The sequence below is a fragment of the Diceros bicornis genome, chromosome 12, assembly GCF_020826845.1.
Source record: "Diceros bicornis minor isolate mBicDic1 chromosome 12, mDicBic1.mat.cur, whole genome shotgun sequence".
Taxonomy (NCBI): Eukaryota; Metazoa; Chordata; class Mammalia; order Perissodactyla; family Rhinocerotidae; genus Diceros; species Diceros bicornis.
In genome coordinates, this window is record NC_080751.1 from 55,772,997 (window position 1) to 55,784,793 (window position 11,797).

Genomic DNA, 11,797 nt, shown 5'->3' on the forward strand with positions numbered 1-11,797 from the left:
TAGAAATCAAATCTGTGTCCTTTATTCCACCAGTAGGCATATCCTGTAGGCATATGCATAGTCTACCAGCATAGCCACGCTGAATCCTGTCTTAACAGGCTACTGGAAGGTTCCCTGGGCCAGAGGCAAACAACTACCTAGGCTCTGCTCTCCAGATGGATAGTAGGAGTGGGCAGCAGAGAGAAGCTGAACCTTGAGGCAGAGCCCCCAGCATGGAGAGTGAGCAAGTAGGACCACCCATGGAGGGGGCAGTGAGGGGCCTCGAAGGACCTATGTTGGGCATTGTGAGGTGAGAGGCCTTTCCGCCCAGCTCTCCATGTCCACAGCCACACCCAGGTTGTGGGTAGAGGTGAAGCTGCTGTTGTCCACTGTGATGCTAGATTCTTCTGGAGGTCCCTTTCCTTTTTCTGCTGTGGTGCAAGTCTGGGAGCAGGAACCATTCGTCAGAATGCAGAAGCCACTTGCTGGAGTCCCACCTTTTTGGAGATGAGCTATTTGGGGCTTCAGGAATGAGATGGAAGGAAGTGGAGAGGACGAGACAGGAGAGGAGGCGAGAGAGGCTACCAGCCCAAGGACAGACGCTGGGAGCCATGTGCAACAGGGCAGAGAAGTGTTAGTGGAATGGTGGGTGGGAGGCTGAAATACCTCTGGGCTCAGCTGCCACCAAAGATGGAAGAACTGAGGCAGAGATAACCGGCCACTTGCCCAGGAAACAGAACTCAGGCACCAAGTAAAAAGACCCCCATGCAGAACTGCCACCCTCTACCCCCAGCAGTCTCAGATGGCCTGCCCCAGACAGAACTCAGTGGCCAGGGAGCCAGGGCCTATTGTTGGGATATCATGGTAAGTGCCCAGTCCAAGAAAGCCACTGTGATGTCCTGTAGGCGGAGCCAGGTCCAGCGGGCAGCCTCACTGAGCTGTGTCTTCATGCAGTCCCAGGTCACCTCACCTCTGAGAGGAAAGCGGACAATGTGTCAGGGTTGGGGAGTAGTGGTGTGCAGCTGCGTCAAGTCATAGGGCTGCAGCTTAGACCCACAAACCGCATCCTGGAGGGACCAAGGGATGAGCAAGGGGCAGGGCAGAGGGAGAGACTGAACAGAGGAGACTCGTCCCTGGAGAAAGGGCGTGGGGCCACTGGAGCTCCTGTAGGAGCCCTGAGTGAGGGTCTCACCTGCACGCCTCATGGCAGTGCTCCTGGGCCCGGGCCAGGGTCTCAAGCAGCATGTGCCACAATGGCAGCAGCACGTTCTGGTAGAGAAGCAGGAGCAGCTCCCTTAGAGAATGGAGCAGCTGGTTCAGGGCATCAGGGAGCTGGATCTGTAGTGGGACCATGGAGAATGGACGGGGTTAGAAGGCCCAGGGAATGAATACTGGCCCTGAGGACCCAGTACACGTGGGGTTGTACCTTCCCAAGAACTCAGCCCCTGGGAAGACTAGACCTTCTCTGACCTCCTTGTCTCTGGCTTACCCTCTGGGAAAGGCTGGTGAGGCTGTCACTGAACCAGGCAAGGTGGGAGGTACAGTGGGCAGAAAGAAAGCTGACTGTGGCATTGGTGCGGGCCCAGGCCACCTGCAAGCTGGGCCTCACCACGGTCAGCAGGTGGGAGCCCCAGGCTAGCACTGTCTCCTCTAGCCAGCTGTAGGAGAAGACAGAGGTGAGAAAGGACGGCTCTGAGTTTCCTCAGGCAGCTTGGCTCCCCAAGAATACTTGGGGGAAGGGAGGCCTTGGGAAAGGAAAACCACAATCACTTCCCACTGATTGTCAATGCTGTGACTACCCTGAACACCCAAGCCCGCCCTCTCACACCTCCCCTCTCCTTCCCCCGGGAGGTGCTCACCTGTAGCCTTGCAAGCTGTAGGAGTAGATCTTGGCACACGCTTGTTGGCCAGCAGGCAAGAAACCAGATGACTGAAGCAACCGGCCAGAAATGGAGGCTGAGTAAAGGGGGCCTCTGGTGAGCTGGGAGGTGAGGGGGCAGGGACTGGGGAGACAGACACTACAGGCCCCAGAGCAGGCCTGTTAGGGAGGCCAGGGCAGAACCGCGTGTGCTCACAGGGCCTCAGAGCTGGCTCCAGTCTGCTCTAAGCACTCTTAGAGGGAGGGAAGCAGGCCCGGAGAGCTGCGCCCATTTCTCCTGCTGGGCCAGGTGAGCAAGATTGCTGCAGCCAGGTGGACTTCGGCATCAGAAAGCCCTGGGTTTGAGAGTCTGCCCCTCTACTTACCAGTTCTGATCTTAAGCTAATTGGTAAATCTTTCTGAGCCTCGATTTCCTCAGGAGGTAAAAAGGAGATAACACCTACTCAAATGAGACCATGAATATACAAGCATTTCTATACTGCAGAGCACTAGTCAGATCTGAAGTGGTAATGTCATAGCTGTGGGCAGAAAAATCTGTCTGAAAAGTGTTTGTTCTGCAGCATCAGGGCAAAGCTGTGTGTGTCGGGGGCAGGGTGCCCCACCCCCATGCTATCTTCCTTGCCTGCCTATCGCTGCTTACCCTGGAAAGAGCTGTGTGACCGGAAGTCGTGGCACAGAAAACCTATGGCAAAGACCAGCATCAACAGGAGTAACCGTGTCCAGGGCAGCCGGCAGCCCCGTGCCTCCTGCAACAGAGTCTAGGAGGAGAGGGGGCAGGAAGCAGTGGTTAGAAGGGAGAGGGGCTGGCCCTCACCTCCTAAGGCAGGCCTCAAGCTAGGCCTTCCAGGGAGAGGATCAAGCCCTTACATTACCTCAGAGGTAGTGGGGGTTCCAGGGACAGGTGGGGCAGGAATGTGATAAAGGCCCAAACCAGGGTGTGCTGAGACAGAGATGCAGAGCAGTGTGTGGGCTGGGGAGGGCTGGGTGTCAGCACCTTGCAGGCCACATCACAGCTGGCGACATCCTGGTTGTTACAGCTACCCTTCCTTAGCAGGTCCTGGTTGGTAAGCTTGAAGGACTGAATGGTTTCTTGCAAAGACTTCTGCGTCTACAGGATAAGAAAAGTCTGGGTTGAGAACATAAGATTTGGCCCTGAGGAAACCCTGAGCCTCCATCCTGCTTCATTTTCCATGCCAAAAGCACTAACAGAACACCTTCTCAGAGAAGGGGGACAGTGGCTGAGGGGTACAAACCCAGCACCCAGACCAGACTCAGCCTGCTAGCTCCTCACCTTCTTGGGAATCCGCTCCCAGGACCTGAGCAAGTGCTCCAGTAGCAGGCTGTGGGGAAAGCACAACCCCTTCCAGTTAGGGGGCCCACTTGGCCCCTCCCATCCTCCTGTTCTCCATTAGGCTCCAGCTCCTTCAGGCTGAAAGACTCTTCACCCCCCCCCCCACAAAGGGACCGCTTCCTCGAGGCCACCAAGCAGTGTTCCCACTCAACTTGAGAGGCACAAGCCCAAACAACAGTGACAAATGTTCCCCTTCTGCTCCTAAGACAGGGATGGGCTGGAAAGCATGAACTAAGGCTTCTCTGTGTGAATCAGAGGCAGGTGACCCCCTCACCCCCACCTGCCTGGATTGTGACAGGTGCTTAGGGTACAGCTGCCTCCAGACACTGGCACTGAGAGGGTCGACCGTCAGGCACTCAGTCAGGCTGCTCAGGAGCTGCACAGGGTACAGGAGAAGGGAGAGACTGCTGGCGCACAGGGCTAGTGGAAGGGGCGAGTGCTGAGAAGGAATCCCCCTCTCCTCAGTGAGGCCACCCAAGCAACACATCCACCCTAAAGGGTAGAGAAATCATGCCCGGACCCCAGAAATCTCTGAGAGCCTGTAAAGGGGGAGGCTGGGGCTCCCAAGCTACATCTTGAGCTCAACGATCACTTGTCTACAAGGGGCAGGACATCAGAGACCAGCCAGACCTGAACGTGCTGTCCCTTCAGCTCTGTTCTTCTGAGAGGAGAGCATGAGGGAGTGGGCTGTCAGGAGTGAGCTACAGGGATGCCCAGGAAACGGGTTCCTTGAAGGCAGGGCCTTTGTCAGTAGATAGGGAGGGCAGCAGACCCCTGGAAAGGCAAAAGGAGCCTCCCACCACTTCCTCACCTCTTTCTTCATCTCAGGAGGGCAGCTAGGGGTGGCTCTGGACAGGAAGGAGGGGAAGTAGGTATGCAGGGTGGATTCCGGCTTTGCCCCAAATGCCAGCACCTTCATTCGGGGGTAGAGCTGACACAGCTGCTCCTGCAGGCTGTGGTGGGAGTGGGGAGGAGAGCCAGGCATAAGCTCTAACTGGAGGCATGTGCTGTATCCCTTCTGCCTGCCTCAGAGTCCATGCCCTGCCCGAGGGTGGAAGTCACTAAGGGCCTTGTAATGGCTCTGAATCTTTTTAGACTCAGAGACTCCTTGGAAAATCTGCTGAAGGTCATGGATCCTCTCCCCAGGAAAATGCCCATATGCCAATCACACTCAAGGGTCCATATAATTTCAGGGGGTTCACTGATCCCTTGAACTTGCAGGTTGATAATCTCAGATCTAGGGTGGCCAGGGAAGAAGGGACAGGAATATATTGCCTGCTTCTAACCCTCCGCCGGGATCCCTCACAGCAGGTATGCCCTGGGGCAGCCCTACCTGGGTGTCAGGGAGTTGTTGGGCATATAGGCAAAGTCCAGAAGTGGGAAGAAGTCCTTGGGGCCAATCATGCCAAAGCCCTTGGTGAGGTTGGGGTGCATCCTGTGGGGGAAGAAAGAAACAGGTTTGGTGGTGACCACCACCCAGGCCATGATCCCAGCTAAGACCAATATCCAGGAAAAAGGGCATAAACTCTACCCTATCCCCACCCTTTAATGGCTCCCTCCCTTTCTTTCCTCATCATCACATTCTGAGTTGGGAGGAGTGGTCCTAATTTTCCTCACATCTACGGAGACCAGGATCACAGCATCCCATTTTGCTGAAACAGCCACTTGTAGCACCCCCAGGCCTTCCCCTTGATGTCCTCCCCATTACTCACAGGAGCAGCCGATCCAGGTATGCAATGGCAAAGGGAGACAGAGACTTGATGCCTAGCACAGGCAGCATGATCCCCAGCCACACTGTGGAGACAAAGGTCACGGAGAAAGCCTCAGGCTTGGACCCCTTGGGACATCAAATAGGAGCTTCCTGGCTCCGAGACCATCCCTCTTTCTTCCCCATTTCTTTGTTACCTTTCAGTCCCTCAGTGAGGTTGGCAAAACCTGCTTGACCCAGGGCCCACATGATGGTCAGACACTTTGCTGGTCGGCTTTGGTGGGACCTCAGAAGTTCCAGGAACTGAGAAGACCGGTGGGGGAGGCAGGTTGGGACAGGGCAAGGCACTAGGAGCAGCCCCAAAGCCAGGTAGGAAGAGAGATGTCAACTGGGAGAGAGGGACAGGCCGAGGGACAGTGGAGCACTATGGTAGTACAGTGTAGTGATTCAGAGCATGGGCTCTGGCACCAGACTGTGGCCTTCGCCCATACTTGCCACTTACTAGTTGACTGACTCTAGGAAAGTTACTGAACCCCTCTGTGGTTCATTCTTCTCATCTATAAAATGGGAATAACAGGAGTACCTGCCTCGCGTACATACAAAGCAGACACACAGCAAGCACTAATAGCGTTAGCTATTTTTACTGGTCTTACAGGGTCTTCCACTATCCCTTAATTGGGTCCAACAGTGTAGATTCTGCCCAGCCTCCCCAGCCCTGGAAGCCTGGTGTCCCCACCACCACCCTGAGCTCACCTTGCCCAGGTTCATGGTGGCAATCCTGGGCTTGTCTTGCAGAATTGCCTGGATACAGATGCGGTAACCGTGTAGTGACTCCCCTGGAGAGATACATGTTCTCAGACCTACACACACCACTCAGCGTCCCAAACCTGAAATCTCCCTTTTGGCAGCTATGAGCCCAGAACCCAGGCCCAGTGAGTCCTAACCTCCTCCTCCCTTTCCAACAGAGTGTTGGAATTAGCACATTTTTCTGCTGGAAACAGAACCACCCAGCCACTCTGGAAGCAGGAAAAAGGGAGTGGGCTCCCCAGATGGGGCTGGGCTATCCCTGACAGGCCCTTCTCACCTGGCGTCTTATCCAGCTCTTGCAGCATGGTGAACAGACAGTGGTCAAAAAAGAGCTCCAGAGACCCCGGTGCCTTTGCCAGTAGCCCTCGGATGATCCCGCGCAGCTCTCGGCTCACCAGGCTGTAGGGATAATCTGGGGCCATAGGCCTCCACATGAGTGCTAGGACCAGAAGCTTCTGCCAGCTCTGACAGCACTGGTGCTCTCCCTGAGAACAATGAGCAGAGGCAGAGGTCCCTGCAGTGAGGCTGGCATCCTGCCTATCCCAAGGAGGCCCAGAAACTTTCACAGCTGTGATGATTTGAGAACAGCTCAAATCACTCACATAAAATAGGACAGTGGTGGGCATTGGGCTCTGTTACTAAGTAATGAGCTTACACACAGCCCTTTCAGAATTTTCTTGAACTTGTCTGAGCTTGAGGAATTTGGGGAACTAACCGTGAGTATGCTGGCTTAGTGTGGGTTCACTTAGAGGTGCTTGGAGCTTGTAGTTGAGATAACTGGCTAGGTCTTTCAACCACACGGATGGGTTCCCAGAGAACACGCTCTGGCTCTTGTCCAGTTCCTTCTGCAGAGCTGCCACGTCCAGCTGCCAGGGACACAGGCCCCTCATGGTGAGTTGTGAGTGAGCATAGGGAAAGAGGGTAGAGGTGGGAAAATGATGCAACTAGGTGGTGGTAGGAAGAACAAAGGGCTTCTGCTTTTAAACCTAAGTACTCTACGGACTACCACAATTTTGCTACATCTAGATCTTTACGAAATATAGAATAGGACAGCTGGAATTGCTGATCTCAAGGCCCAATACTCTCAGGCCCTTCAAATGTTCAAGGGGAAAACCAAAGGACAAGATAGGAAATGAAAGATCACTTCTCCCATGGGGCAATGAACCAGTTTCTCTAACCCCTCCCTGCTATCCCTGGGTTTTCAAGGCTCTCCTCTCTCTAATGTGCTTCCCTGTGAACTTATTTCCTATCTATCCTAAGTGCAAATGTACTATCCCTTGGGGTTTCCATCCTTTCCTGAACGCCTCCTCTCAACCAACAGCGTTCCAAATTCCACAGGTCTGTGAGCTGCCCGTCCCCGTCCCACTCCGTTCATCTTCTCTACACCTCAAGGCCTTGTTCTTTCCCACCTAAAGTACAGGCACACTCACAGCTTTCAGTGCCTCCTCCAGGCTGCGGAAGCAGCCGTGCTTCTGGTTTTGGTTGGTGACAGTCGCCACCTTCTTAGTCTGCTTCTTGTTCCCTGGTTTCTTAGGCTCCACAGCAGGGGGTGGAACCTGCTCCTTATTCTGCCGCTTCATGATTCTCTCAAAGCCCCGCTCATAAAGGGTGCTTGTCGTCTGGATTGGAGCTGGGGTAACGATAGGCAGAGAAAGGGGGCCATCCTTGAGTCATGAGGGCCTCACAGGAAGGGTAGTCCCTTCCCCCTCACTGTCACCTAATTCAACTCCAGGGAGGAATCTGCCTCAAAGCCCTTTCTTGCTGTCCTGCTTATGGAGCAGGGCGGGTGGCCCTCCTGGTTGCTTCTTTCAGTCATCACAGTTCTTGAGTTCATGGGCTCTTTCACAGATATGAGGCATTTCTTTATTAGTACATCAGAGTATGTGAGAACTAGTGGAGAGGTCTCATACAGAGGGCTGGCTTCTTTGGTGAGTGGCTACTGGTCTGGGAGGTCTGGATTTCTCCATCTTGGTTCTACCCCAGTTCCTCCTGGTTCAGATGTGACAACTCTATAAGCAACAAGTGGCAAGCTTTCCCCTGAGAGAGCCTCTGAGCAAACAGGCGCCACTTAGAATAATACCTGGTGGGTGTCGGGAGTGTGTGGTGGGTCATTTCTCCCACTGTTGGGTCTCCTGTCCGCCTCCCTTCCTGCTGGTTACTTAAGGAGGGGGCACCGTGTATAATGAACCAGGATGCCTCTTCCCAGCTCTCAGACACCTGCCCAGAGAGGCCAGGCTAGGGCCCGGGGACAGCTGGTAGAGTGTGCGGCTGTGAGCTGAGCGTCCGAAGGCCGGAATCCTAGTCCTCTCTGACATGTGATCCTGGGAAAGGCATCTCACTTCACTGGGCCTCAGCTTACTCATCTGCGAGGCGAAGACAGCAACCTCCCTGGCGCTGTCTTCCTCTTGTGAGGCTCAAAGAGACACCGCGAAGGCAGCGCAGCTGAACTGGGAGGGAGGTACTGATCGGCAGGAGAGCTCGCGCCTCGAGGAGCGGGGGGTGCTCTGACTCTGGGCTCGGGCAGCTGCTCGCTCCCACCTGAAGGGGCAGGCCCGGGGCCGGGCGGCAGCGCTAGCGGCGGGCCGGTGGGTACTCACGGGTCAGGTCGTATTTCCACACTCCGTTCGCCTCCCCGAGCGCCCGGCGGTCCCCTCCGCCGCCTCTACCACTGCCGCCGGCCCCAGGCCGCCGCCCCTTCTTCACCACCTCCCAGCGCCCCCCACCCGCCGCCCTGGCCGCCATGGCTCCGACCCTCCCGCCAGTGCCACCTCCCTAGCCTTTCCGGTTCGGTGCGGTGGCGCCGCACTCTGCCACGTCTCCTCGCAGGGACTCGCGGCGCGTGACGCCACCCGCAAGGCAGCCTGGGACTTGTAGTCTTCCGTTTTTGCCAGGTTATAGCTAGCGACGAGTCGGAGCCTTAGTAGCAAAAATGTTGAGATGAGAGGCAAGGATGTTGAGATGAGAGGCTGTTACGTTCTGAAAACTTTTATTGAACACCTACTGCGTGAAGGCCACTGCACTGGGTGACTTCGTGGAAAAACTATTTCAGTTTTTCTTTTTTTCTAGTAGTGCTAGAAGGATGAAACGGGAGTAGTTCTCCTTACCTCTGGGGAGAGTTTGAAGATTAAATGCTTCCTTCCTATTAGGAAAGTGCTAGTTTTTGTGTCGCTAGTGAGTAAACTTTGGGTGTAATGGGCTATAAAAATCTATTGTGAAAGAACAAGAAAGGGGGGCCGGCCCCATGGCTTAGCGGTTAAGTGCGCAGGCTTCGCTGCTGGGGGCCCAGGGTTTGGATCCCAGGCGCGCACTAACGCGCCGCTTGCCAGGCCATGCTGTGGTGGCGTCCCATATAAAGTGGAGGAAGATAGGCACAGATGTTAGCTCAGGGCCAGTCTTCCTCAGCAAAAAGAGGAGGATTGGCATGGATGTTAGCTCAGGGCTGACCTTCCTCACAAGAAAAAAAAAAGAACAAGGAAGAGAATGGAACTTGAGGGAAGAGGCAGGGTTTGGAGGGCAGGGAGTGGAGAGTGGCGAGTCCTGATAGGAGGCAGAGAAAAGTCTGGGGTCTGGGACAGCCAGCGCTGTGTTTCCCCTTCCAGGCAATGGGAAAGAAATGGCTCTGGCTCCCACTGCAAGTGTCAGTCCCAAGTCCCAGATGTGGCAGGGAAGTGATCAAGAGCCCCAGACCTGAGGAGCGACTCAAACAGGTTACTGTTCAGACATTCACTATCCTTGGAGGGCCTTCCACTATGCTTGTAGTACCACGTGAGACCTCAAAACATGAAGCATCCCAGCAGGGGAGGATGCAATGAAAGGGAGGGTGAAATGAAAGTAATTTATCACAATTAAGGAAATGTGCTATTTCGTGTACTCTCCTCCATTTGAGGATGAAATTCACACCTGCCCTGCTGACATACAAGACAGGCAAGCCCTTATAGTAAAAACTAATAAAGTCCAAATTCCTACAGGATGAACGGCTTAGAGAGTGATGAATTCCTTAGGCAGGAGATTAGAGAAGGCTTCCTAAAGGAGATGGCATTTGAGATAAGTCGTGAGGAATGGGGGTATTTTCATTGGTTAGGGATCAGGACAGGTGGAGAGAATAGGCCAGTTGTATGGATTTATTGATTTAGGTAAAGACCTAGAGGTGGAACACGGTGGGGCAAGGCTGGGAAACGGGAAGTAGTTCAATGTGACAGTGCTTAATGGGATTTTGGAGGTGATGAGATTGGAAAGGGATCTGAGTCCCTATGCCATGGGCCTTGCCTGCCAAATTTGGACTTTATCCTGCAGACCCTGGGAAGCCAGTGGGAAAATGGCATGATCTACTATTTTGGAAAGGTAAATGGGGATATGTGAAGGAAGGGTTGGGGTGGGGGAAAGGCAGGAGGTGGGAGATGACCAGCTCTTGTTGCTTCCTTCGCCTCTCCTCCAGCCCCGTCAGGCCTGACCATGGCTGACTTTGCCTCAGGTAGCTCTGAGATGGAGCGCTTTTGCCAAGGACCATATCTGAGCTGATCATTAATCAATTCATTTTTCAGATCATTGGTTTAGCTCTACTCAGAGTCCAATAGCAACATCCCCTCTTTGCTCCACTCCTTCTGTGTCACATGTATGGTCAGAGAAGAGACATTGTTTTTGGAAGAGAAACAGAATGGGCCTTCCATAGAAGCAAAGGAGGGGGCTGCTCCATGGTGGAGACACATAGAAGGGTGGAGAGGGGCTTTCTTTCCTATCTTTCTTTAGAATAGTCTGGCAGGCTATCTGTTGTAACTTGGAATCGAGGGGATAGAAGTCATTCACTTGCTTTTCCTGCAGCATTTCCTAAGCATCTTCTCTACCTAAGCACCTAGCACTGTGCTAGATGGAGCTGGAGGATACATCTCACTTGCTTGCGAGGAACTCAGAGCTTGTGTGGGAGACAAGTATGTAAACAGAAAATTACAGTTCACCATCTTAAGTGTTCCATGGGAAAGACACACTTAGTTTGAGGTACTGGGAAGAGGTGGGGGAGGAGGCAGTGCCTTTACACCCTTGAGCTCTGGGTGTTTGAAGAGCCGCCTTGGACACTAGCCATGGAGGTGGGCTTGGGCAGGTAACCACATGGGGGTTGAGGGAAGAATCAAAGGATGTTGGGTCAAGGGGGACAGGTTGGTGTCTGTGTGGGACTAAGAAGGGGGAGCTCACTGGCACACAGTTTGAACCACTGTATTAGTTTTCTATTGCTGCTGTAACAAATTACCACAAACTTAGTGGCTTAAAACAACACAAATTTGGGGCTGGTCCCGTGGCTTAGCGGTTAAGTGCGCACGCTCCGCTACTGGCGGCCTGGGTCCAGATCCCAGGTGCGCACCGACGCACCGCTTGTCCAGCCATGCTGAGGCGGCGTCCCACATACAGCAACTAGAAGGATGTGCAGCTATGACATACAACTATCTACTGGGGCCTTGGGGAGAAAAAGGGGGGGAAAAAAAAGGAGGAGGATTGGCAATAGATGTTAGCTCAGGGCTGGTCTTCCTCAGCAAAAAAAGGAGGATTGGCATGGATGTTAGCTCATGGCTGATCTTCCTCACACACAAAAAAACACAATTATCTTACAGTTCTGGAAGGAGGAAGTCTGACACGGGTCTCATTGGGTTAAAATAGGTGTCTGTAGCTTGTGTTCCTTTCTGGAGAATCTAGGGGAGAATCTGTTTCCTTGCCTTTTTTAGCATCAAGGCTGCCTGCATTCCTGGGTTCATAGTCCCCTTCCATCTTCAAAGCCAGCAATAGCAGATCTAGTCTTTCTCACATTGCATCACTCTAACCTCCTCTTCTGCCCCTCCTTCCACTTTTGGGGACCCTTGTGATTACATTGGGCCCACCTGGATAACCCATGATCCTCCCTATTTTAAGGTCGACTGATTAGCAACTTAATTCCATCTGCAACCTTCATTCTCCTCTGCCATATAACCTAACATAGTCACAGGTTCCAGGGATTATGATATAGACATTTTTAGGGGGAGGCATTATTCTGCCTGCCACATTCACTTCACCAGTAAGGTGAGGTCTTGGCCTGAAGATAAACATTGGG

General features: G+C 53.6%; 1 protein-coding gene across 2 annotated transcripts; it reads right to left on the reverse strand.

Moving 5' to 3' along the window:
- On the reverse strand, window positions 1-8,484 carry TMEM214 (transmembrane protein 214). 2 transcript variants are annotated; one of them, XM_058551607.1, is made up of 17 exons: window positions 8,322-8,484; window positions 7,155-7,354; window positions 6,440-6,590; window positions 6,002-6,136; window positions 5,671-5,753; window positions 5,115-5,220; window positions 4,922-5,003; window positions 4,543-4,644; window positions 4,021-4,162; window positions 3,494-3,585; window positions 3,150-3,198; window positions 2,853-2,966; window positions 2,499-2,616; window positions 1,839-1,935; window positions 1,469-1,637; window positions 1,172-1,317; window positions 1-951 (listed from the first exon to the last, which is right to left on the reverse strand). In XM_058551607.1, exons 1-17 carry the CDS (start codon window positions 8,464-8,466, stop codon window positions 825-827), a joined length of 2,058 nt encoding a protein of 685 aa, XP_058407590.1. In that variant the 5' UTR covers window positions 8,467-8,484; the 3' UTR covers window positions 1-824. The 2 variants fall into 2 exon arrangements, with proteins under 2 accessions (XP_058407590.1, XP_058407591.1); XM_058551608.1 differs by lacking the exon at window positions 8,322-8,484 and adding an exon at window positions 8,084-8,289.
- Window positions 8,485-11,797: the final 3,313 nt, after the last annotated feature.